The 26,178-nt window shown below is 37.9% G+C and overlaps 1 protein-coding gene across 1 annotated transcript in view; it reads right to left on the bottom strand.

The window, feature by feature from the left end:
- PIEZO2 (piezo type mechanosensitive ion channel component 2) overlaps nt 1-26,178 on the bottom strand; it is a 145,477-nt gene that overhangs the window by 45,522 nt on the left and 73,777 nt on the right. Inside the window, exons 18-28 of the mRNA XM_026063058.1 lie at nt 24,673-24,873; nt 22,628-22,832; nt 22,383-22,484; nt 21,742-21,907; nt 14,070-14,313; nt 12,742-12,838; nt 10,755-10,914; nt 8,223-8,312; nt 5,464-5,585; nt 4,233-4,304; nt 193-296 (exon numbers count right to left, since the gene is read on the bottom strand). Of these exons, the coding sequence (XP_025918843.1) occupies nt 193-296; nt 4,233-4,304; nt 5,464-5,585; nt 8,223-8,312; nt 10,755-10,914; nt 12,742-12,838; nt 14,070-14,313; nt 21,742-21,907; nt 22,383-22,484; nt 22,628-22,832; nt 24,673-24,873 (1,563 nt within the window). The remainder of the gene's footprint in view (nt 1-192; nt 297-4,232; nt 4,305-5,463; nt 5,586-8,222; nt 8,313-10,754; nt 10,915-12,741; nt 12,839-14,069; nt 14,314-21,741; nt 21,908-22,382; nt 22,485-22,627; nt 22,833-24,672; nt 24,874-26,178) is intronic.

Here is a 26,178-nt window from a genome sequence, read left to right as displayed (position 1 = left end):
TGCAATTCAGGAATTTGGCAATGCCTAAAGCAGGCAAACTTGCATTTTAAATTTGCAAGAAATTTCATTGCCAACACATTTCAGGTCTAGTTTAGATGTACTGGCTGTTTTAACATATGTGTCTGTGAGATGATGCAAGAACCCTAAATTTTATTTCAAATGTCAGCTGCCCAGCAAATTACTATAAAGTACCTGGAATGCAGATTTTTTCCGAGGCTCTTCCTCTTCTTTTTTTTCCTCTTCCTCTTCCTCTTCACTATCCGTCTCAAACAAATAATAATCTCCACTTCTGACCACTAAGTGAAACAAAATATTTTCTTATTTTTCCTAAAAGTTCCATTCTGAACTGCCCCAAGTCCTATGAATAGTCAGCCAGTCATTCAAGAATTCATAATTAGGAGAGGTGAAAACAGAGAAGAAAGAGAAACGAATAGGTATCAGGCAATTTATTTGATGTTAGTCTGTGTGATACTCTGGGCATGAATGAGAACTATACAAAAATATACTTAGGAAAACATCATCATGAGAAGAAAATGGAATGGCAAAATGTAAAGAAAATGCTTGAAGTATATCAAGTTGCTAAGTTAATTATTTTAGAAAAAAAGGCAGTTAGATCTAAATGAATTGAGAATTGATGGTTATTTGAGCAAGTAAAAAAAGCCCAGCAAGTAAGTAAATGAATTTTCATAAACAGTACTATTGGACAAAAAATACAGAACTGCTCTTTAAATGCTAAGGTATCCTTTAAACTACACAATGGGATGATATTATTTATTGCTTTCTTCAAACTTGTAAGCTTTGATGAGGTAATGGAAAACCTTGGTTTGTTTAAAACAAATCACTTGGATACTATTAACATGATCATAAATGAGTTTCAATTTTTTGCCCATGGATTCAGAAAGAATCTGAAACCTTGATACAAAAAAGATGCACAGTGAATAAGCTAGGCCTTATATCCTTGAACAGAACCAATGTTTTTATTTCTCAAACAGTAACAGGCCTATATGAATGAACAAGGGAAACAAATGAAAAATAAGATAATGAGCAAGAGGAAAATCAAAATCATAGCATAACATTCAGCAGTGAAGACTGGTAAATAATTTTTCACACTAAAGCTGAAATATAAAGGAATGGTTACTTAGATGAAAAGTCACACAATCTGGATATATGGAGCAATATATATTTATATAAAAGGTACATTTAACCCTCATTATAGGTTTCTAGAAAATTAACAGTAGCTTTAATTCTATTCAATCATACCTTGAATTCTATACAGATCCTTGTACATAGATGGTCACAAATAAATATAGTAGAAACCTCTGGGCAAGTCCACTGTGAAATTTGCCAGAACTCCATTAGATCATAACTTCAGTGTCTAAAATTCCCTCACAGAGAATATCATGTGCATAGAAATATGACTTTCAACATCAATGAAACCCCTACAGAGGGACTCCTACAGAGTCCACTTCAGCAGTTCTAATTGCCAAACAGAGGTGGAAAAAAAAGAAAAAGAATCTTGGAACTTTTTCAGATCAAGCAAGTTAATTATTTGGTATAGGCCTTTCTGAGAATGTCCGTTTAAAATACATTAAAGAGATGTATGTATTTTAAGGGACAATAGTCTGCAGTTTTCTTTCAGAAAAAAATATGTCATCATGATCTATGGAAATTGTCCACACAAATGATCAGCAGGATGAGGTCTGACATCTAGGGGAATCACATATTGTAGTGCAGCTCTTTAAAATCCCAGAGTAGCCTCCTGACTCAGACTGGAGCCTCTGAGTCAGAAGAAAACACATAGAAAATGATCTCCCTCCAAATTTTTTAGGTTAAAGTATATCCAAGGGAACACCCTAATGTAGCAATTACACTTCTTTTACAACAGCATTTCAACTAAAGAGGGAGGTATGATTGAATAGCAATAATGCACTCTTGTACACATCAATATGGAATAAGAAGCATGTTAGTAACCTACAGGGATTATTACAGAGACCAAATTTTACTAGTAAAATAATTCATGCCCAGACTGGACTCAGGGGTACCCTTACTACAAAAGGGACTTCCTCGTACTGAGAAAAGGGACTTGCAGGCTTTCCTTGTGGTATGAGATGGCGGAAGTAGGAGGGGAGCCCTGCAGAAGTTGTTTTAATATCATCATCTCCTTGCGTCCAGAGGGAAAGCGCTCCCCAGAACCGCTGCAAGTTCTGTCTTTACCACTCCATCAAACACAACTCTTGTGCCCTGGGAGAAGCCAAGGACCTCTGAGCAGGTGGCCCTAACTCCTGCTGATCTTTATGAGGCTCCATATCTAATCCACAAGTGCAGGAGGAACTGTATTTTTCTGCAAGGAGAGTCAATGAGGAAACCCTCATGCATGTTTCCCATCAGTTCTACTCAGTCCCCAAATTATGACTATGTTTTACTTCCTATAACATACAAAATGAGGTATGTTTCTGTAGAATAACTTAAAACTAGTGGTAAAAAATATGACAATAGTAATCTAAATTAGCAAATATCAGAGCTGGCATAAAACTCAGAGCTTCAGTAACCCAGTTCCTCAGCAGCATATATACAACCACAATCATAAACCCATCTACGAAGGAAGAAATAGCCATGTATGGCAGAATGCTACAGAGTTACAGCAGAGTTTTTCAAAAGCAAAGACCTTCGATGGGGTATAACAGCCTATTTCCAGTTTGTGAACCTGTGAACACCTACTGTAACTGTCATGTTTCAGTGAATGTGGAAGTAAGCCACATGGCAGGCAATCAGTGTTTGCAGGATCAGGGTCTATGATGTTTCCCACAAGGTTTTGCATTATTGCAATAAATAATGCCAAGAATGCTCACTGTTTAAATATCAAAATGCAAGTTGCCTCCTAAGAACATTACATAATGAGGGTGAAATGAGTGAGAGCCAAAGTCAATGTCTCTCTTTGAGCAGTTCTTCTTACTACAAAACCAGTGCTGAATAAACAAGAGACCATATCCCATTCCTTCAAAGTCACTGTAGCCTGAAATTCTACAGTAAAAACTCACAAATTATAGTTTTGATCTATTTTGTCATTGTTTTCTTAATGAAACTACATGACAAGAAGCTTGTTTGCATAAGGCTTTTGAAAAAGGATAGGTCTCTCAAAAGTGGCAATATGTCATTTAGAAAAATAAAAATAAGGCACAGTTTACTTGTGACTTGATAGAAAAAAGCATATGAGATTCTGTTGGCAAATATATACCCTGGAGTTACAAATAGACACACATAGATAAATAAAGGAGTAGGCAGATGTGTATAAGTATCACTGAGAGTAACTCTTGTTATACTAAACAACTGTGCAAAATATAGGCATTCATATTCTACTCTGATCAGTGGTATACACTTGAATATTCATACAATTTCCAGTATCTCTTAAATAGTTCACAGTTGATTTCCTTGATCAAGGATGCAATACACAGACATCAGCTTTGAGATTAGGATGCAGCTTACTCAGCTTTTGGTTTTACCCAATCCTCAAAGTAGAGAAGAACTCTATTCTATACCTGGACTGGGCTACAGATTAATTAAAATATCATAATGCAATAATGAGATGAATAATTCACACTAATAATTTCTTGTGCGCAAGGCTGAACATATGTTTGTTCTCAAATAAACACAAAAAAGTGGAAATAACAGAATAACTGGCATCAACAGCATGTTAAAATGTGATCAGAGATATTCAGCTGACCACTGCACAGCCTAGTCCTGGGAACAGTCCTGCTGCCTTACTGTGGTACTCAGATTTCTACAGCTGATTGTAGAATGACTGATGAACTGTTAAATAAGATACATGATGTGTGTACATGAAAAAGAAATTATGACTAATGTTAGAATGTATTGGCAAACCTTTGCCTTCACGTTTTTAAGTACATTTATTGTACTTTGCAGTATGGGGGAGCTGAGACTTCTGAGGTCAAGATGGATTCTTTTTGGCACTTGTTTTTATCTGATTTGATATCTTTGTAAGAATGTCCAGAGTACCATGAGCTATGCTTCCAACACACACAAATTCAAAATATTGTTAAACATGCTCCTTAAAGATTTGGAAACTGAAATCACTTGCTGAAGCGAACAAACCTTCTATCAAGTCACAATCATAAAATCAGGCATAAAACAAACAGGTCATGGGAATGCCTTCATTCTGGTCAAGGATATAAGGGTTAAGTCCACGTATTTGTAAGATGATTGAGAAAACCTACTGGAAGCATGATCAACCCAAGGCCGCCACCACAGCTTTTTTTTGCCCTTGGCTTTCTCTTTGTCTGCTTCTCCTAAAATAAAATATGTCCAAATATTAATTTTACAAAATGAGAAACATATTTCTTACACTGCTTAATCATTTTTCATTTCTCTCAAAAAAACACATCAGACGTTAGATCTACTGAATACACTCAATATAAAAATCATTCAGAAGCATCACCACAAAGCACAAATGCTCTAATTTATCCAGCAGTTAAAACAGGATTCTAGTCTAAAACAATGAAAAAGTTCAATTTTGTGTATTAAAACACACAATCACACTTGACTAATTTCAAGAAAAAAATACTTTGAAAACAGATAAATTCTGAGTGTTGTAAGAAACAATGTTCAATATCCATATACGCATTACAAACTAACTATTTTTGTAGATTTTTTTCTATTAGAATAAGGAAAAAAACCCCAAAAGTTTCTTTATAGATTTCTATTTATATTTCATTCAACATTTTAAAATAGATACTTAAACTGGATTTGGAAATAACTTTAATCAATGGCAAGTGGAAATTAAAAATTCTGAATTCAATTACTTGTTTTTTAGTTCTCTGAAAGATAAGGAATATCATACTGGACAGGAACACACTGGTCATCATATTCAGTCCCCACACGACACATACAGAAATGCATCTCCCCCGTCCTATCTACCATCCCTAAAAATCTCCCTACGTTTTAGGCTCCAAAAATTTAAATCCAGTAAGTGTTGTTCCCTACTTAGCCAGTGCTGGAAATGTGGCACAAGATAGATATTATTTTATCTGTTCTCATGTTTTAAATAACATTAGAAAGTGTATAAATATTTCAGTGACTGAAAAAGAAACCTCACCACATTCAAAAATGTTGCTGGAAAAATGTAAATGCTACTTATTTGTAACACTGTGTTTTATAAATAAAGACTGTTCAAAACAAACTCCTACTGCTATTCAGCTTCACCAACAACCCAAAGTCATCCAAAAGTAACTTCAAAGCAAACCATTTTCCCCAAAACTTCTTGCAGTACAAAACCCCATAATATTTTGTCTGACTCAAGCTCTAAACTGATATTCAGCTAACAACCTTGCCACATGATGCCAGTTTTGAAGAGCAATTTCTCACTTGCCCAACTATTAGGCTTACTAGGTTCTTAGAGCTGACTTGCAAATTCCAGCACACTTATGGTATGACACCAGCTAACAGTACCTTCATCATCTTCCTCAGAAACCTTCTGAATGTCTTGCCCTTCTGATGATTCCTGGTTCATGCTCAGCATTCTCTCTTTACCCTTTCTGTATTTTTGCTGCCTGGCTTTGATGCGATCCATTCTAGCAAAAAAATAATCATATCAGATTGGGGTCTTCACCCCTTTTGACCTACTCTGAAAAACAGCTGTTAAACACATCCACACACCCATGCACTCCAGCATTTTTAAAGGAAATATCCATTCCACATTGGCATTAATCTTGCCCTTAAAAATACGGAGTTAAATGGCTCTGAAAGGTCAAGCCTAGAAGGTCACTCATAAGCTCCTTACGTGCTTCTCCTAAACTATTTTATTGTTTTAAAGAAGAAAAAATTGCAGTCAAGAGCTACGACACAGCAAATGAAGCTCTGAGAAAAAAGGAGTTCTGCCTAATGCAATCGTTTTCTGGTAACTTGCCAGTACGAATCAGGAATGTGGCTGGTCCTACACTTCTTGTGCTACATCTTCACCTCTTAAGCTCACGTGTCCCACACATCTGCAACTGCAAGAGACTTAAATTGTTTCAATTTTGTCCAGATGTAGCCAACCTTCAAATCTCTTTCTCGCAAGCCTGCAAGCAGTTGGCACAGTCTGGTCTTTTAAGACTTCTAAGATTTCACATTTTGTAAAACATAACAAGAAAATTGAAAGCAACAGTAATAAATTATTTGAATACAAGTGGGTTGGAGGCAAATGAATCACTAATTTTAATGCTCAAAATGCACTTAAATACTTTTATTAATCTGATCATTTGCTAGGGAGGAAAACACCTTTCCTCTTAGCTAGTTGCTTGCATTATAGTTCAGTGGGTGATTAGTTTTCTTTCCCTATTATTCCTTTCCCTACTATTTCTCTCTCCATTCATTCAACTGCTGCTGAAGTTTCTCCTTGTCAGTCAAGACAACTTGGCTGTTCAAAACTTCTTCCTGTGCTGACAGTTCGCTTCATCCTAACCAGCCTAAATCGTATGAAGTACTGACACACATCATTGACTGAAATAAAACAAGTACCCATTAACTTTTCTACTGTTGAAGTCAGACATACTGCAAGTCTAAACCAACCACTTTTATAGAAAAATAGACTAGCTCTGTTGTTGTTGTAAGCGGTATCACCTCCTTGATCTCAGACTTTGTAGAATGAACAGAAAAGATGGTTCCCAGGACAGGCACTTCTTGTCAGTTAGGGTAAGAATGATTTAAGCACGGAGTAGCACCAGCAACAACAACATCCTGTGGAAACGCCACAGCCCAAAGAGTAGCACCAGCCCAAAACATCTTATGCGAAGCCCCCGGCACACAGATAGGTAGGCAGAAAGGCCTCTGCAGCCTTCAGGTGCTTCTTCTGTTATGCAGGCATGGAGGGAGCTGTCAGGAGCAGGCTTTGACTTTTGGTTAGGAAGCAGTCATGACTTTTCATGCATGGTGATGAAGGGGCTTTGAAAGCCTTCTGCAGTTACAGAAGAGGCAGGAAGTGGGGTCGCTTACTGGCTGTTCAAAGAAAAAGGCTCTCCAGGTCAATTAAATCGAAGAAATGTTTTTCAGTGAAGGTAAAATGTATATAGTTTGCATCCAAACACCAGGGAGGAACTACAAACTAAACAGAAGGAACAGGCATGCAGCAAGTTTTACCAGGAATACAGATGCACAGAACAAAATCCTAATAAAGGCGAAGTCAATGAGAATATTGTCAACCACTGCAGCAGGGCCACAACGTTACTCAAGTTCCTTAGTCCCTAGTGATTTTAAGCTATTTAGCTGACTCTTAACTACAGCCTCCCTAACTAGGCCCCTTGTTGCTCAGATTTCTGTTTTTTAACACAGTTCCTGTGTCTTAGGCTCCCATTTTCTAACAATCTAGGCTTGCACCTTCAAGTGGGACTGGGTTAACATGGCGCTCTGTTATTAGTAGTCTGCCTAGCCTTTTCATGAGTTTCACAGGGGGATTTGCATTTGACTGTCCTTTTTCCTACTTTTCTGAGAGATGAGGAAAGACAAAGTGAGAGAATAGCAGRGTACTACTGGAAAGAAAGATGGAGAAAAAAAGACTTTTTTTACAGTTCCCTTTCATCACATGCACTCATACCACACAAAATAGGATAACCCAAAACCACAAAATGAGCTGGACCTCCATCAGAAAACAAAACGAAGCACAGATACCATAGATCATCTCTTAAAGAGAAAGACTATATGTTACATTGGTATGATACTAAAGTGTGAAACAATTAAATGCTGATCTTGTTAACTTGTCATCATTAGATTTCAAAGGTTTGAAGGAGTCTTCAGAATGAGCAGCGATGTTCACACCTTCTGTCTTTATTTACAGAAAATGTCTGTTTTTGTTACAATCTCAGGCTCACTACAGAGTAGGTGAATCAGTACATACCATTCTGTTTTTTGATGTTAACCTTATAGCCTTTGGTCCTAGAAATGTAATTTTATTTTTAAATGAAAGCTTAGATTCTACAGCACATTTTGGGAAAAGATGGCTCTAAAACTACATAATATTGGGACACCTCAGATCTCTGAATTCCCAGAGCAGAATTTTTGTAATCATCAAATCATGTTTCAAAAGTCAAATCAGCATTTCTATAAAAGAAGGTGCTAGATAAATACCAACAGGCAATGAAAAAAATATACATATACATACATACATACATATATACATATACATATACACACATACACACACACACACACACACATATATAAAAATTACATACTGTCTCTTCAGTTGATCCATTGATTTTTTTTCCTCCTCAATTCTTGCCTTTACAGCCTTGACAATCGTAGCCTGGAAAAGCTCAGCACCCCTACAGCAACAATGGGGACATAAGGGAGGAAAAGAGGAGAGGAAATACTAAATGTTTCTAAGTTTCTTCTATGCCAGCTAATCTCAGAGAACTGCTCCTTCTGTACACTACTTAATCTGCATCAAACATAACTATTCCAAGACTGAAAGAAATAATCAGCGAATCTAGAATAATAATTTGTGCACATTAATCATTTCATTTTGAGATTTGTGATCCCTACTCAGCCTTCTAGTTCCTCTAGCCACTAGTTGGTGATTTGAGTTTCCAGACCTCAGGAACTCAGAACATTGATGGGCTCAGGGTTGAGTCAGGACTTCCTGCACACATCCAAGGTTTGATCTTTACAGACATTTCAGCACAGTAACTATCTCACTCCCCCATCCCAGCCCCCTGGCAGTTGTGAGCAAAGTTGAACTTTATCCAAGACCATGATGAGCATAGCTTCAGCTTCACTTTCACCATCTGGAGACTACAGTGCTTTCTACCTGATGACACAAATCATTGAGAAAGTCTCTGGTCTGCCAAAAGAATTTCCAACTCCATTTCATTAAAATGTAATTGACTCAGTGATTTAAATGTCCAGATCATGTCTGGGTCATTTCTTCATTATTCACTCATTAGCTACCTCTCTCAAAGAAGTAGAATAGATTTGAAGCCTTTCTTTTGTCAGAAATTTAATATGAACATCTATAGGTTTCAGAAGTCTACTTTTCATTAATTTTTCAACTATCTTTTCTGTGAAATTAGTGATTCTTCCATGTAATATCCAGGATAATTGGAATTACATTTTTTCAAAGGAAATTGATCATGACTAGCCATCATTTCTGTCCCAAAGTATGGTAGTTAAGTACAACAAAAAATGGCATGTTTTCCTCAGAAACCTGATGACTCCTAAATTCCTGTGAAATGAACTCTTGGAAACTGACTCCAGAGCCTCATCACTATTGTTCAAATCAGAATTTAATCTTGTTTGGGTAAGGATTTTGTATTTCACAATATTGGGTAAGGATTTTGTATTTCACAATATTAATTAAAGACAGACTTAGACCATGCTGTCTGAATCCAAATCTGACCTTCTCCATAGTCCAAGTAACTTCAAAGCTTGGATTTTAGCAAACCAAGCAGCCAACAAAAATTTTCAATTTTATCACTATATTTATATGATTCTCTTTCCTGTAATATCTTGGTACTTCCCAGTCATTCATATGCTTATCTTTACAAAGCTCCTAGGTCAGTATGTCTCCATTTTTGCTGTTGGAGAACCGAAGCCTTGGTAGGTTCAGTAGCTTTTAAACCCAAAGATACAAAGCCTGAAGTAGGAAACAATCATATTTCTTAAAACCTAGCCCAGTGCCAGTTACATTAGTCTGCTCTTTCCTTCTGGACACAAACTTCCCAATAGAGGAAACACTTTGATACCCATGATTTCCATGGTTTGGGCTATTTTCACTGGGATCATACCATAATAACTGAGCCTTAAGAGATACAAAAATGCAGCACCCAGCAGTCTTGGGCATCAGCAGCGAAATGCACCCTGGAACAGAAACACTGAGAGAGGTAATACGGGACTGAAGCACAGATCTTTTGTTAGCTCTATTACAGCAGGGAATTTTGTTCAGCATGGACAGTGAAATGTAACTCCTTTTTAAAGAAATCCTTGGAGGGGGAAGGAGAGGGAAGATAAAAAATATTTCCTTTCAGGAGATGCAAGCCAAGTTTTGCCCTCAGACACAGACATGGAAGTCAGTGCTTTGTGTGTATATTTCTCAGGGGGAAAAAAAAATACCATGATATATTTAATCCGACAAAAGTAAGTGCTTCAGAAATCTTCCTGAAATTGAAAACAGAGTTTTGTTCCTGATCTTAGTAAAAAACAGAAGAATGGTTGTGCTAGTGATAACTCTGAGTGGATGCTTGTAGAAGAGAGTAAGTAATAGACAGAAACAGAGTGATACTTCCCTGCCCTACTCAGAGTTCAGTGATCTGACACTCAGGGTGTCCGCAAGTCATATGTCATAACTTTTCTGCATTTCTCCTCATGTCACATTTCTGGAGTCACGATTAGTAAGGCCCATTGTCTCAAACTCACTCTGATAGTAGAGTGTTTCCTTTCCAAGACTTAGAAACTTTGGCATTCACTGTCATGTATACTGATGTTGAGAAAATGCTGCAACACGTCAACTTTCCTAGCTTTTAATAAAGGCAATGAGACCAGCAGATGGTGTTTGGTAGGAAAGATGGTTTGATTTTGTGTCAGATTCTCAATTATTTGTTTTCTTATGTGTGCCATGTCAGATTTGGGTTTGCAATTATTAATTTAGTATGGATTGCTTAATTTAATGTTAGAGGTCTAGACTCTTTTGGTACTATCATAAACAAACAAGCAAGGTAGTAATGAGAGATTTGAGCTGTTTAATTTAATTTTTTACAACTGAATGTTACCTTGATGCCAGGATCTGTGAAGCTTTTATATCAGCAACCACATGAAGGAAGTAGTAACTCATGAAGACTCTTCTTTGTAGCAACAGGAAAGCAAAACATATACTGTCCCAAATGATTCCTGCTTCACCACTAGGCAGTTTACAGTCTGGATTGCTACTTGCTGGAAAAAAACACCATCAGCGTAAGGACTGTTGTATTAAATATTCCTTTATAACGTTTAATCAATTAAATAAACTTAGCCTTTAAAGCATTTAATGAGGTCTTTTAATTTTATTTTTCTTCAGAAAATTGACATGCATTTGAAGGACACTATATTTTCTTTTACAGAAAGCTGGAAAGCTTCCAACAATGTGATTTCCTGTGAAAACTGACAATTCACCAAAAGTGAATCACTTTGCAAACAAATTCCCCCTATTCTAAGAAGTATTTGAAAATGAAGATCAGGAACAAAGGATTTTTGGTTAGCCTGAAACACTTCATTTCAGTATTTTTTTTGGAATGGTATGTTTCAGTTTTTCATTTCAAAGTGACTTTTTGTCTCTACTTTCTATTAACAACAACAACTACATGAGAAGTGTTTTATATTTGTCAAAATAAAAATTTTAAGTTGACTGCGACCACCTAATGTTTTTCTTTCTCCTCTCCACATCTCAGTTCACAGGAATCTTCAAATGTTTCTTTCCATTGCAGAAGAGAAAAAAATATTTGAAACCACAAAACTGCTTCTTTTGGGGTAGGAGGAGAGAAGCAAAGAGGAAATCCCGTTCCTCCTAGCTCCACTAGCAAAGATTTTGGCTTTGGCTATTTATTTATTTATTCTCTAAAAGACATTTCATTGGGGATAATAGAAATTTAAACCTGGGCTTTGTGGAGCTAGACTATAAACCAGATGTCCTGTGCTGTCCTACAGCAGGGAGTAGAAGGACCCAAGAGGCAGACTCTGGCTCAAGGCTGGCTTTACAATCAAGGGAGCCACTCTAACAGGTCTGGGAGCTCCAAGAGCTTCCAAGCCTGCTGCGCCTGTCCTCTGGGGGGTCAGAAACCCCTGGCCAAATCTCTGYTGCTCCTCCAGAGGTTTTGGATAATAGAAGAAACATGGGGCACCATTTATGTGGCGATTCTGCATCTTTGCATTTCCTTTCTTTTCCTCTACTCTCCACTTTTCTATGAGGATCACACACAAAGACTTCAGAAACAGGAATTCAGAACTTTGCTGCAGACTCATTAGGATGAATTAGTTCCACCTTAAATTCAGTAAAAAAAATTCAAAAAAATCARGTGTTTTCAAACTATTAACACAGGATGGCAAGACAAAATGGTGCCAAATTAATAGCTCACTGAAAGGTGAAGGGTCTTACTCCCCATCCTTCCTTCCTCCCTTCTCTCACCTCCATCCACATACATTATCCACTCCCTCCCCATCATCATTATGAACACCAGTGTAATCATAAAACAAATTGCTTAACTTCACTATTCCTGCTAAAAATACTCACTTTTTTACTGGTTTAGCTTCTTGCCAGTTCAGTGACCCTACAACCGATTTAACCCCACACCTGCTGCATTAGGGAAGAGTGGGTGTCTGCAGCTGGGAACAGGCACCCTCCCCTTGCTGTGAGGGTGAGCTGTTATTCTAGCTCAAGTTGTACTGAGAAACCATACTCACAGATATCACATCAGCTGCATACACGTGGAAACAGTGGTAAGCTCTGGTATCACTAAATTGTTCACTTACAGAAAACATTGGCTGCTTTTTTTTTTTTTTTTTGATAATCTCTCTCTCTMTATATATCTTCCTCAGTTTTGTTAAACATTTTCAATATTCAGTCATGCTCATTGATATAGGCCCAAGCTGTAATAACTGAACTTGCAACTATGATATTATTTTCAAAGTAACGTATCAGGAGAGGGCACAACATACATATGGCAGAAGATTTTGAAGTGATTCTCTACTTATAGAATATTATGTAGAAAAATGAGCTATACTTACGAATACGATAGCCTTTAACTGTACAGGCCAGGCTAAATGCCTGAATCAACCAGCAACTATTCTTAATCAATGATTCAATGTAGCCACATGCCCCTATCTGGAGAGTAAAAGAATAGTTTCATATAACAAGGGACAGCAGAAATAAAGATAAGAAAAGTATTGCAACTCTTTACATTACATAAAAATTTCGTGACTCCCATTGGCTGTATTATATTTCATTAGTAAAACAGATTAAAAGAATATGTGTCTTTATCAGTGACACATATCACTTTCAAATAGCAAGAATTTGTTCTTTCGATTATTAGTGAGATAGCAGGTATGTAGCTTTTTGTTGTGTTTTTTCAGACAAAGTAATACATCTGGCATGTGATGCATTGTGACAGCTAGGCAACTTTTATAAATCACTGACTTAATCTTGCAAATATACACGGACAAGCTTAACTTAACACACGCGTAGCCCCACTGAATTCCCAAGCATAAAATGAAGCATATGTAAGCATTTAGAACATTCGCAAATTCAAATCACCCATAAATCAATTTTATTTCAGTACAGTGACTTATATAAATGCAAAAGAAAAATGCCTGCTCTTTTCAGTCCAGCAGTAAAAATGTTCAAAGGTAAAAAGTGATTGCCAAGAATAAATCTAAATTTATCTTTCATAAAGTTTTAAATTACTGGCTTGTCTCAATCACCTATCAGTTCCACTACAAGCATCTGCTCTAAACAGTTGATTAATGTAAGAAAACCCTTACTATTTTGCAGAAGTATTTAATAGTTAATTATTAATATATAATTATAAAATACAGGTGAATTCATCTGAAATTTACACGAGCTTCAAAGGAAACTGGGATGCAGTTTGTAATTCTGTAGTCAATTTCACTAACTATAACACATAGCATACAAAAACTGCATCTGCTGTTAGGCTTTAAAATTCTAGTTTGAAGTAAAAGGTTTAATTAAATGTGCACTATTTATCCATGGTTTAACTAATCTTTCAGTTCTTACTCATTTCTCATTCCACTGAGATTTTCTCAGGCTTCTAAGGAGAAATGTAACTAGGCCCTCTCTGAATTTGGCCCTTTTACAATAGCTCGTGAGCTGTCACAGAGCTGGACTGAGTACAATGGTGCACACTTTCCTATAGCACGTATACACTGGCATTTTCTGGATATGCCCTTGCAGTTTCTGAACAAAACTGGAGCCTGCTTTGCACTAGCAGAAGGTTGTGGTCCTGAAAAGGATTTTTAATGACCCCTCAAAGTGCTGTGCACTTCTGCAGTGAAACCACAAAAGTGCTCAGAGCAGAGGAAATGCAGCAGCAACTTACTGAGAGAATGTTCTTCATCGTAATCACAAAGACGTTGTATGCAATCAGCCAGTCCCAGTAACGCAGAATGCTCCTGATGGGCTTCAGCAACAGGTCTCCACCAAAGAGAAGGAAATAGAAGCAGGCTACCAAGTAGCCCATACAGAATATACTGATCCTTGTGGTTCCCGTTATGAAGATTATAGTAAGCACACCCCAGAAGAGGTAACTAAATATTATCACCTTATACATATCTAAGTAGGACCTGGAAGTAAAAAGAGAAAAAGTTACCAGTTTCTGAGTACAATGCTTCCTTTCCTTCATCAGTGCTACTGGCCGCTCTTTGCACCTACAACCTGTTTAAGGTTAACGCTAAGGTCAGTGGGGCTATCTGGCTCAAACACTCAATTCATTCTGGTTCATTCATACTTGCTACATCCTGGTCAGAGCACTTTACAATCAAGTCATAAAATGGGGAAAAATATGTTCTCACCAAACTTCATGATAGGCTGATATTATCTGGCAACACTACATATGCAAGTTAAAAGCTATCTGAGATCATCTTTTAAGAAGTCTTGTTAATTGCAAATCTATCTTCAAAAGCAAGCTACAGTACTCCACTGCAAACAATGCTGTATTTATTGATGACTTCCAGGGAATTCAGTCTCGTTAAAAGCCCAGTTTTCAAAGACAGCTGCTAAAAATATCTTTCTCCAATGGAGATCAACTGTAAAAGTTTTAAGGGGTAAAAGGTTTCTACAGAATGTAAATGTGTTACGATTTACTGAAACATTTGCCAGGAAGCTGCAAGACAGAACCATCTGAAATCTGCCTGACCCACAATGGGAAACAGTAAGAACCAATTTGGTATTTTCAGATTCTTCAGAATCCTGACTTAATATTGACTCAGTGAGCTTTCAAATAAGAGTATCTGCCAAAAGCAATATAGAATGCTAGATAGAGCTAAACACTGCAAAACCAACTAATTCTTAGTTTCCCTCAGTTTAGTGTTTTGATTCCAGATGTACTGTGTGTTCAGGGTCTATTCACATAGGCTGTGAGACTAGATTTGTCAGGAAACCAGGCAGGGAGACAGCACTATAGGAGCATACTTATACAGAAGCCAAACGATGTAAGGAGTAAATGAACTAAATGCACTGTATGAAGCCACACAAAAGGGCCTCTGCTGCTTGATGTTCTCAGGCTCAGAACTTTAGTATATAGGAGTATATATTTACAGTCCTACATTTATAGGCCGGTGTTACACAGGTTGCTTGCYGAAGCCAGCCAGAGAGACTTTTAATGAAAGGTTACGAGAAAGCTCCTTTATATTTATTTCCCACAGACATTAAAGAAATTTACGGACTACTGCCTGTACAATCTAAAAATTTCATGATTTTAGAGATGCTATGGGTTTTGAGCAATACAACATTAATAAGTAGTCTATTGAACAGATCTTCAATAGCTTAATATGCACTAGAAATGGTGCTCTCATTGTTTCTGAAAAAAACCCCAACCTACCACAATATTTGGTATTCCATTAATAATAATTATTGATGTGTGGGATGTCTAGGAGGAGATCAGCTTTCTGACACTGTTCTTACAATTGCAATATTTGTCTTGTCCTCTGCTACCAACAAAATGCATCAGCATCTTTTGATAAAAGCCAAAAATAGAACTGAACTGACTAAACAAACAGGAATATCTTAACACACTTAAACAGACATGGACTCTGAACCTCAAAGACAACTGGAGCTGCCTGGATTCAAACTTTCCAACAGATATACATGGCATTTGGTTGAGGCAGGGTCCAACAGCAAATATCACTCTCAGATTAAAACTTCCAGAAATTAGAGAGAATATGAAAAGGAAGACAATAATTTAGCTATTTTCTCACTATAATGTTAACCATTTATTACATTCTCTGCAGTCATCTAAAATATTAAATACAACTGCTCTTCTCATTTTCAAAATATACAGTAAATATAATAGCACTGGACATCCCTAAACCAAAAAACAGCAAAACAAGGTGAAAAGAAAAGTGATGGCAAGACAACTGTGTCAAGCAACAAATGATGCAGTTGGTTCTTGGAGACGTAAATCTTTCTGATTTTCAAAAATATACAATTACAAGCAAGCCCATATATGAAAATGATTCCCAAGGACTTCACTTTGAAGCTGATGTCCTACAAAATGGTGTTTGAACAAGTCATTCAGGGCACACCTGACCTAATAAATATAATTGACCATCTCATGTACCTCTACGCTGGCCCAAGGACAGTGCCACACTGAACACAATGGACAGAACTACACAAGTAGTCTCAGGTACATGAAAATATTCCAGCAAACATACTTCTCGCAGCTGAAATATGCAAAAACTCATCTATTTGCCTATTACAGTATGAAATCATCTTCCAAGGATCTCCCTAATTTTCATTAGTTATTTAGAATAATATAGGAAGGTCAAATGCTGTAAGAGAAGGAATAAAGGTATGTCTTGGGGAGTTCTCAGCATACTGCCTCTCCAATCACAAGAGGAGGCAAGTGAGTGGAAACCTCATGAGAAAATGCTGTTAAAAAATCTGAGTATACATAAGCAAATATCTTGACTTCATATTGGGGTCCAGCTGCAGACAGAGCTGAGTCACAGAATTTGCCTTCTGTAGTGACAATGTTAGGTCTCTACTGTTCCTGTAAGATGAGGAAACTCTCTTCTTTCCATTTAACCAGTAGAGAAAAAATGAGCAAACTGAAGAATATAATACAAATCACAAAAATTCAAAGAAAATATTCTCAGGTGAAAGTCTTCAAAGACTGGCCAAATTCCATGTGGAAAAACAAAAAGTTAGGATGTGAGGAGTTTCAGTTCCTTGCTCTGGAGTTTATAATGCAGCCGTGGGGGACTGAAACAAAAAAGCCACCTTAGCAGCTAAGAAGACCCTGCATAAACACAGAGAGTTAGGGTGCTTATCCTCTTTTGGAAAACTTCTCCATAGACAGAAGAAAATGCTTAGTCTTCGATAGCATATAACATAATTTTATGCTTTCACTGTAGCACACAGATCCTTAGTTTAATGCTATGTAAACCTTTCAAATCTCATCTTCTAAGTGGTTGTTATATCCACATCCAATCACAGAGAGGAGAGGCCACTCTTGGGATGTAGTGTATTTCACAATACACTACAAAATCTGAGTCAGCTGCTTCCCAAGGGGACACTCCCACTCCCTTTCATCCCCTCAGCTGTGTGCTCCTGCCCCTTCTTTGGCTCTGGCTCTTTGAACTGGTTTAAAGAAGTAAATTTGCACAAGTCTTATTTTAGGGGGACGACAGAAGGAAGGGAAAATTTTCTGCCCATTCAGCTAATGAACCAACTTATTGCTGGGCGTGACAAGTGCAATGGCCAGTTGGCAGAAATAGTGGGAGTGTAGCTGGAGGCAAGGAGTACAGCCAGACTTCCAAAGAAGATTAGCCACTAGTTTACCAAGAGCATCAAACTACAGCTCAGTATTGTTAGTCTGATAACCAACAAATGCAAAACTTATATAGAAGTAACCTGAAAGATAGATGAAAAAGAAAAAAAACCTCACACTGATAGGCCAACTGTGTCATCAGCAGGTCCCAATGATATTCTGGATGACATTTTAGAAAAATTTACTGTACCACTTTATTCAAAAACAGGAAGAACAAAATACAAAGTTCATTCGACCTATCCATCAAAACTATTGTAACCTCTGATGTCTGTCCATGTCAAATGATCTGCTTTATGTACTAAAGCTTTATTTGTCTTACCATGATCGCTTCAATATTTTATTTCCAGAGGGATTTATGTCTATTAATTTTTAACTGCAGTACAATCAAGCTGGTTGCAAAAAGACTTCTCTAGGTGTAGCTGTGTTCCCAGCGGGCTCAGTGATGAGTTTGGCTGTGGACAGTCTAGTGGCGCAACTTCTCTGCGTGCTGACACCGAGAGGCCCTGATGCTGTGGCCAATAATCCCTGTCATGGAAGGTGTTTGTCCTCAGTCAGCACTTTGAAACTTAGGGAAAAAGCACACTTTCCGTTGACACATTGATAAGCGATTATTATGCTGCCATGCTGACTGATAACTCAGTGCCTCTTCACATTGGCAGAGCTGTTGCTGTCTCTCTCCATTTCCTTCCCTTATCAGCCATCTGACTTGCTTTGCATGTGAGTCACCACCGTTGCATAACCGGGTGCAGATTTTAAAGGGAACAGTTCAGTGATTCGCTGTTAATAATATTTCTGCTCTTAAGACGTAATTAATTAGGATACCAAATTATTTCCCTATCAAAATCTAGAAGAACATCTGAAAGCTGCTTGGGAACTGAAATAAGAATTTTTCAGCATTAGAAACTGACTGTGGGAAAGGATTATACTCAGAGAGGTCACTTTAAATCCTGTATGAAAGCTCCTACTTCTATTCTTAAGCTTTATTTTTGTTTTAAACCCTTCAGTTGTGCTCTCCCTTGGGGTCAAACACATATCCCCTGAGAAATCTGAGGGTGGAAAGACAAGATAATCTCAGCAAATCTCTTCCTTAGACTGCATTTATCGTTGCTGATTTCATGTATTTCTCTGGGAAAATTAAGCATTTGGAGACATGTTCTTTTTCTGCCACTGTTTATATTGTAATAAAAAGCTTTTTAGCCTACTGGAACAGTGACTGCACAGCATCTTATCAAGGGAGAAGATGCATCAGAAGAGTGCTTGAGTCCACAGCTGCCAATTGTTTTATATGGCATTGAATACACATTGGGCTTCTCAGAAAACACATGAACGCTAAGCAATGATTACTTTGATACTTCGTAATTTATTCATAACCAAGTTGTCTTCATTTATTTGTTTGGTTCTTTCTGACTGACTTTTGGATAAATGCCATTTTTCATTTCACCTGCTTGGCTAAGCCTTGAACCAGGTTTCTGTCCATGTGAAGAAATATTTAGACTGTTCCACAACTTTTGATGCAATGTGCAAAAACTATTTATAGACAAAGGCCTTTCAGTTCCAGATTGTCTTGAATGGATGCCAGATACATATATTTTCTTCTGAGATACACCTTCTGTAGATTCTCCAGAGCTTGAGAGTCCTCCTCTTTAAAGATTTATAATCCCCCATAAAAGATTGGAAGTCACCTTAAGAGACTATCCAGCCATTCTCTGGTCTTCTTTGAAGCAAATTAGGCATTTAAGATTTCATGTGGGCAGTGCAGTGTCTCAAAAATAACATGATTTAAAGCCCGGGAAAATCTGCATTGCAATGAAAGCATTGAGGGGGACACTTGAAGGCTTGAAGAAAGATCCCATCAAGAAGACAAGATCTGCTAAGCAGTTCACATTAAAGGCAGGTGTGTTTATACCTATCTACACACTCTGCAAGTATGTTCTCATTACAATTTCAGGAAGCTGTCACTTCAAACAAAGGAAAGAGTTACAGATTACCTGCCCCAGGATCTACAAGAAAAGACACCATAAACAGGCATTTCTTCTGTTCCTGAAATGAATGGATTTTCTATTCATTTGATGGAATTTTCAAACAAAAATGTCTCTGCTCTGTTTCCTTCTCTGCCTTGTTCTTTTCATTCCCTTTCTCATTCACACAGCATAAAACTATCACTCGAAACAGTCACACAGATTTCTGTATTTGGCTGGAACAAGTATAAAATTATCACAGCTTATTTGTTCAGTTGACCATTACTAATGGAACTGATTTTCTGTTTTTTCATATCCTCCACTAAGAATATTGCTAATGCCTAAACGCAAGTTGTAAACTCCCAGTCAAATGGCTGCATATTGTTAATCATCTATACGCTGATTTATTTTCTCATACCTGCCAAGTACTGTGTTTGAATGCACATGAGGCCACCAGTGACTTCAAGCTGATGCATACTGTGCATATGAATCAAAAGACAGAACTTAACCCAAAGGATTATGGAGAGGCAGCAGGCCAGTTCAGCTTGCACTTTGCTTTCCATTATAAACCTGACTCTGATTCCCATCCAAAATCTTCAAAGGACATCCTTTATGCTTCAAGCTTTTCATGCTGGGCCATTTGGGTACATCTTCTACAGACAACCAGAAATACCTATCAGATTCCAAGGAACTTTGAAAAGATGCCGAAAGAGATTGCTTAGAAAGCAGAGATTTTCTTGCTTCTTTTTCTCTCCTGAAGATAGCCGTCAAATATAGCCTCATCACTAATGAGTTTTTTCACAATGATTTTTTTCTGGGCTAAGGTGAGAAAATAAGATCTCTTCTTTCTGCCAGCAGCCACATCACCAGTGATGATCTTTCCCAGTGAGCAAGTACTTCAGAGTGCCTGGTGCAACTGCTGTATTAGTTTTTTGCTAACATGGATACTACGGCAGCGGCAACAAGAAAAACTCAACCACTCCCCCTACTTATTCCTCTCAGCTAAGCCCTATTTGGCAGATGTCTCTTGGAAAGCATCCCCACCTGATGGAGTATTTTGAAGAAGGGTTATGACTTCTTACCTTCTGTTTAGATTAGTGGATCTGGGGCACCCTGCCTGCTGTGTAGTTTGGAATATTGCACCCTGCAGCCAGAATGGACTATAAATCTCTGGGCAAGTGAGTCAACTGAACTGTATTTCAGTGGTCTCCTCTTTAAAGCGATTTCAAGACACACTTGGCCACCATTTCTAACAGAAACAGAAGGATCAGCATAAGATCTTAAGAAGGGATTTTGGTGACAACACTTCTCTGGTAAAAAAAATAAAAGTTTATCAGCAAAATTTGAAAAAAAAAAGATTTTGCTGGCCATTTTGTTATTCCTTTCACACTCAGACTTGTGTTGGTATTGTGCATTAGCTTTCAAGACAAACATTTAGCTTAGCAAAACACATTAGCTAATGAATCTTCCTCTTCCTGGTAACTCTCATAAAACTGCAGCAAACCTTCGCAGAGACCTTAAACTAAGATTATGCACAGAAGAAGTCAGAAGGGTTAAACTAATTTGTCTCTGCTGAAATATGATCACATAGAAATGGCTTTATTGTTCAAAGACCTGCTGGAGCAGATTGTCTCAGGCTCTGCCCCCCTTTTATGTTACTGAACTTCTTAAACAACCTTGTGTGTAATGTTGAGACAAGCCAGTTGCCCTTCCAAGACACTTTCAAGTTTCTTAGCTCTAGATGGAATAGCAGAAAGGACATTCTCATAGAGTATTATTTTGATTTTACTTGGACAACAACCCAGCAGGACATGACTGACCACTTTTGTGGGATTAAACATCTAGATGGGCAAGTTCAGACCACAGTGGGTTCTTGCTCACATGTGTGTTCTGGAGGAAGCCAAGGGAGTGATGAAGTCCACAACAGAAGCTGCCCCACAAGACATTCATGGAGGGAACATGCACTTTCAGGTAAATTTTTCACTGAACATCCCTTTGGGAATGGCACCACTTAGAATGGCAGCACCGCTTAGATGGCAGCACTTGGAGCAGCCAGTGTTAGAAACACTCTCTAGATTGTTTCCATCTGCCCTTTCCTAAGGCAGAAGCTAATTACCCAGAAACTATCTATCTTCTGTCTCATACAGCAGTAAAAGGTATGTTATGAGATAGGAACATATACAAATAACAGCAGTAAAATTGGAAGCTGTGAGAGTTGCTTTCACGCTAGAGAACTTTTCCAAGTTTTTAAGATTCAGCTTTACCGGCAGTGAATGAAGTCAGGAACCGGATTATGCTGGCTAAATGATGATGCCTCAAGATTCATGCAAATTTCCACATTGTCTCCAGCCATGATTCGTACTGCAGCTTTATTCTCATCTTCAAAAGTTTGCCTTTGTAAGGATGCACACAGCAGCAACATGAAATCATCTAGGAGGATAAAGTGGTTGAACGAAAAATCCAGCCATTAACTGAGGTGTAGGGAGTGGTGGTGACATGCTATAATGTAGTTACCTGGGTGTTTCCCACACTTWGAATCTATAAGACTGTGTTATTTTCAATGCATTTGACATCAGTCTGACATTTATTATTGCATTTAAATTTTTACCTGTCATCAGCTTCTATGTTTTTTTACTGTGAAAGAAATTAGAAAAGGGAAAAAAAATCACATTTTCTGATCCTGCTTCATTAAAAATGGGATACTGAATTTAAAAACAGATGCAGAACTTACTAATTCCTTGATATTTTTTATTTTACAGACAACCACACTTAGTATTCAACATCCCACAGAATATGTTAGCTTGCTCCTCTAGAGTAAATAAAAGGCTGGCTTCAATTTACRTCGTACAGATGTATTAAGCAAAACACACATAAACACTTCACAACTATGTGCTAAAATACTTACAGACAAGGAAGACAGGATTTGGTTTCACAATGAAGTCTGGAAAATATAACCACTTTATGATGTTGGAGTTGAAGTTGGCATTACCACTTCTCCATGGATAGTCTATATGAGGGAAGCACGCAAAAATGCAATCAGTAGTTTATAACAATTACTTGACCCTTCTCTTCTGAATATTTATCAGTTTTCCAGCACTTTTCTGTAAAAGCAAGCAGCAATAATTATCCATAAAAGGAAAGTGTCCTTACCTTTACAAGGAGCAGGTGGAATGCCAATACAAAGGAAGTACTGGAACATAATGATGCATGCCAGAAAACAGCAATACTTTGGCCAGACCTCTGCAATAGCTTTTCTTCTACGTCGATACAATACAGCAATCAACCAGAAGGCATGAATCATGGCATAGAAATCCATTCGTTGACCAATTACGTTAATCGACAGAAGAAAACAGGTCTGGAGAAGTGACAAAGAAAAATAAGCAATAGTTAATATACTATTGCTATTGATCAGTCAGTATTGATAAACTATTCTGGATAATGACAGACACATGCAGGGGCTGAATGCAAACCAGCTCTTTGCAAGTCAACATACTAAAACAGTTCATATTGCTCCATTAGCAAATTCCCCGACCCCACCTCAACACCCCAAATTTTAGATGCTTTTCTATCAGTGTTGACTGTCTGAATACAGCAGTAAAGCAAGTTTCCATTATGTGATACCTAAAGATACAAAATGGAGAGAGCATTGTTACAGTAGCCTATATGTGAAATGTTTAATTGTTGCCAAGCAAAGTACATATTACACTGCCATATATTTTGATAGCACTTACAGATGTGAAAAAGGAACCATTAAGAATAACAACTAAAGCGTATCCTCATGTGGGAACCAGATGAAAAGAAAAAGGATTTAGACAATGTAACTTCTATTGGCTATAGACAAACCGAGTCAACTGCTGTAAGGCAGCTTTAGTTCTCCATTTTTCTTAAAGCTCTTTATCCCAGAGCATTTCTGTTCTATGGTTCCACTTAAAGTAGTTCCTTCACTCAGTGCCATGAAGCATGTTTTCAAACTTAGTGCATAATTCATAGTGAATAACTTATCCAACGGACTTCACTGTTTTGCTCTTCTCTCTCCTCCAACAGACTAGGATGAGATTAAATTTATTTCCTGCAGAAAATAACTTGCTGATTAATTTTAATTTTGATTCATTCCTAATCCTCAGATTGGCTGCGAGCAGTTTACTGTTTATCAGTAACAAGGAGTGGTGGTGTTTATTTCTGACTGCACACATAGGTAAAGAACATCATTATGATTAGATTTGGGGTGTATTAGCCTAGGAGTTCAACACATGCTTTCTGAAGATAACCTCTGAAATTTGTGAAAAAATCACTATTTCTACATTTTTGAAAGCACACTTCATGTGCCTATGAACATACAGAGGAGGTGAGAACACAGACAAAGCAAGTTTGAGGGTTTTTTTGCGGCACTCATTCAGCAATAGCTGCATGCATTTTTTGAGCCTAAACCCCCTCTACTTTTCATTAGTGCCACTGCTGCTGACACAACAGACAAGCTGACCTTCTACTTAATAAGACACCTACCAGAGATTTAAGGTATGTCACAGATCTTCAGAAAAATCCCTTCACTTGTTTGTATTTGCCTCTCTCCTTATTCTCTGTGTTGCTTGTCTACTGAAAAGTTCTTTGGAGGAAGAATTTTGTCTTACACCAGTGGCACAAAGCAGCAAGAAGCTCCCCTGGAGCTCTTGCTCCTGCAGATTGTTAGCAGTTATAGCAACAAGCGTAAAAGGAAGGATGCCCTTGTGCAGCCGGAGGCAAGAAAAGTTTAGAAATGATTAAACAGAGACAGTGGCATGCTAGCCCCAGCTTCCTTCTTCTGCTCCTGTAGTATTTGGTTCACTTTGTGTGTGTATGCGCATGCGCACGTGTGTATGTGTGTGTGCACGCAGGTTTGTGTGCATGCACAGATGTGCATGGGAGGGCATTCCTCAATTCTGTCCCTGGACTTGCCTGTTACCACTTCTGTTGAGTTAAAAACTAGCAGATCTGGTCAATGGAAAACAGTAGTAAAAGAAAACAAATAATAAGGCATGAAAAGAAAACCAAGAGGAAAACCACTACTAGCAGAGAGATGGTAACTGTGGCAAGGTCTGATGTGGGTGATGACTATGAAACATCCAGCTGTCAAACATAGCTCAAGCTAGTATCCAAAAACCACACAACCAAAAGGTTTGGAATGATAGTCTAAATAAAATTAGTATATTATGATTTACCTCCAAACCAAACTTGTAGAAGAAGTAGTTTATGAAATACTTGACACAGTTTACCAGTCCATCATCCAGATGTGCTCTTGTAATATCATGGAAAATGGTTTTAGTCACAGGTGTAGTAAGATTATTTCGACATCTGTAGTACTCTTGATGACGGTAAATTGTAACTTCAAAGGCCAGAATAGCCAGCATCAGTAAGTTGTTCTATGGGACATACAACCAGAACACCAATACAAATCAAAACCACAAGAAGCTATAAAACTTTCTGATAAGCATAAACCAATGAACACTCAAATGGATGTTACCACTCAAAGCTTCTGTATTCCAAGATGCACTGGGACTTACTTACATCTCCTAACATTGAAACAAAGTGCAGTTCCTACCACTTGTGAGATTTTGATGAAATGTACTGACATTCAGAAGATATGTTTGAAGACATTCATTAAAAAATACTACAAAGAAAACAAGCTGTGGAAAGGAAGGGAAGTGAAAATTCATTAACACATCCATGTGCCCTCTCTTAAGTTTCATGGCTTCTCTGAAGATATCATGCTTTGCTTTGTGGGGATGCCAGGCTACAAGCATTCACAAAGCTTTCAAGTATCAGTTGCAGGGACTCGCTGGCAAGCACTAACTCCTTAAAACTGCAAGCACCTTGGACAGTGCAAATATATCCTGGATATCTTTTTAAATTAACAATGATTAGTTTAACTATCAGTCTTGACTCAGGCAGAGCTCTTTCTGTCCCAGCACCAGGTCGACTAGGACGCAGTCTTGATGAGTTTTTGATTCTGTGATGAGCTTTTTCTCTAGGGAGACCTGCCCTGTGCTCCATGGAAGAGAGGTGATAACCAACGTCAAAAGTTGGTTAAAAAGACCAGCCCAGAGAATTTTCCTCAAGAAAGCCACAGCTGAAGCTGAAGTGCCAACTCTAGATCTCTCTTCACTGAGAAATATTTGGGACAAGAAAGTCCTGAGACAGGTGCTTCTGGTCTTTTCTGACAAGTTATTTTTGTTTGTTGTCCCTGGGCTTCCCAGTCATGCTGGGGAGGGATTTACACAATCCATCATGGATATTTTCTTCACTTCAACAGTGCAGACATTTTGAATGCCTATCTTTAAAGGGACTTTAAAGAAACTTGAAGCTTGGGGACTTCAGGTCTAGCACAGGATTAATTCTTCTAGATAGAGGGGACATCTTCATTGCTATTAAGTCAATGAAAATGAATCTAGAATAATTTCTAATGCCAAAATATTATCTATTTACAACTGCAAAGCTGCTAGCATCAAGCCAGACACCACTAGGCAACTTCACCCTCCATGAAGAACTCTTGTGTCAGCAATTGCTCTTCCCCATGTATATTCTTAACTGTGGGAGGTGCGTGGCATGACCAGGGTTTAATAAAGTTTACTAACAAACAAAGAAGGACTGGTGGAAGATGTGAAGGTTGGGGGCTGCCTTGGCTGCAGTGACCATGAGATGGTGGAGTTCAGGATCCTGCGAGGAGG

This window comes from Apteryx rowi, unplaced genomic scaffold (genome assembly GCF_003343035.1).
Source record: "Apteryx rowi isolate R43461 unplaced genomic scaffold, aptRow1 scaffold_199, whole genome shotgun sequence".
Lineage (NCBI taxonomy): Eukaryota > Metazoa > Chordata > Aves > Apterygiformes > Apterygidae > Apteryx > Apteryx rowi.
The sequence above is the reverse complement of the archived record's forward strand: the minus strand, read 5'-3'. Positions and strand labels throughout refer to the sequence as shown.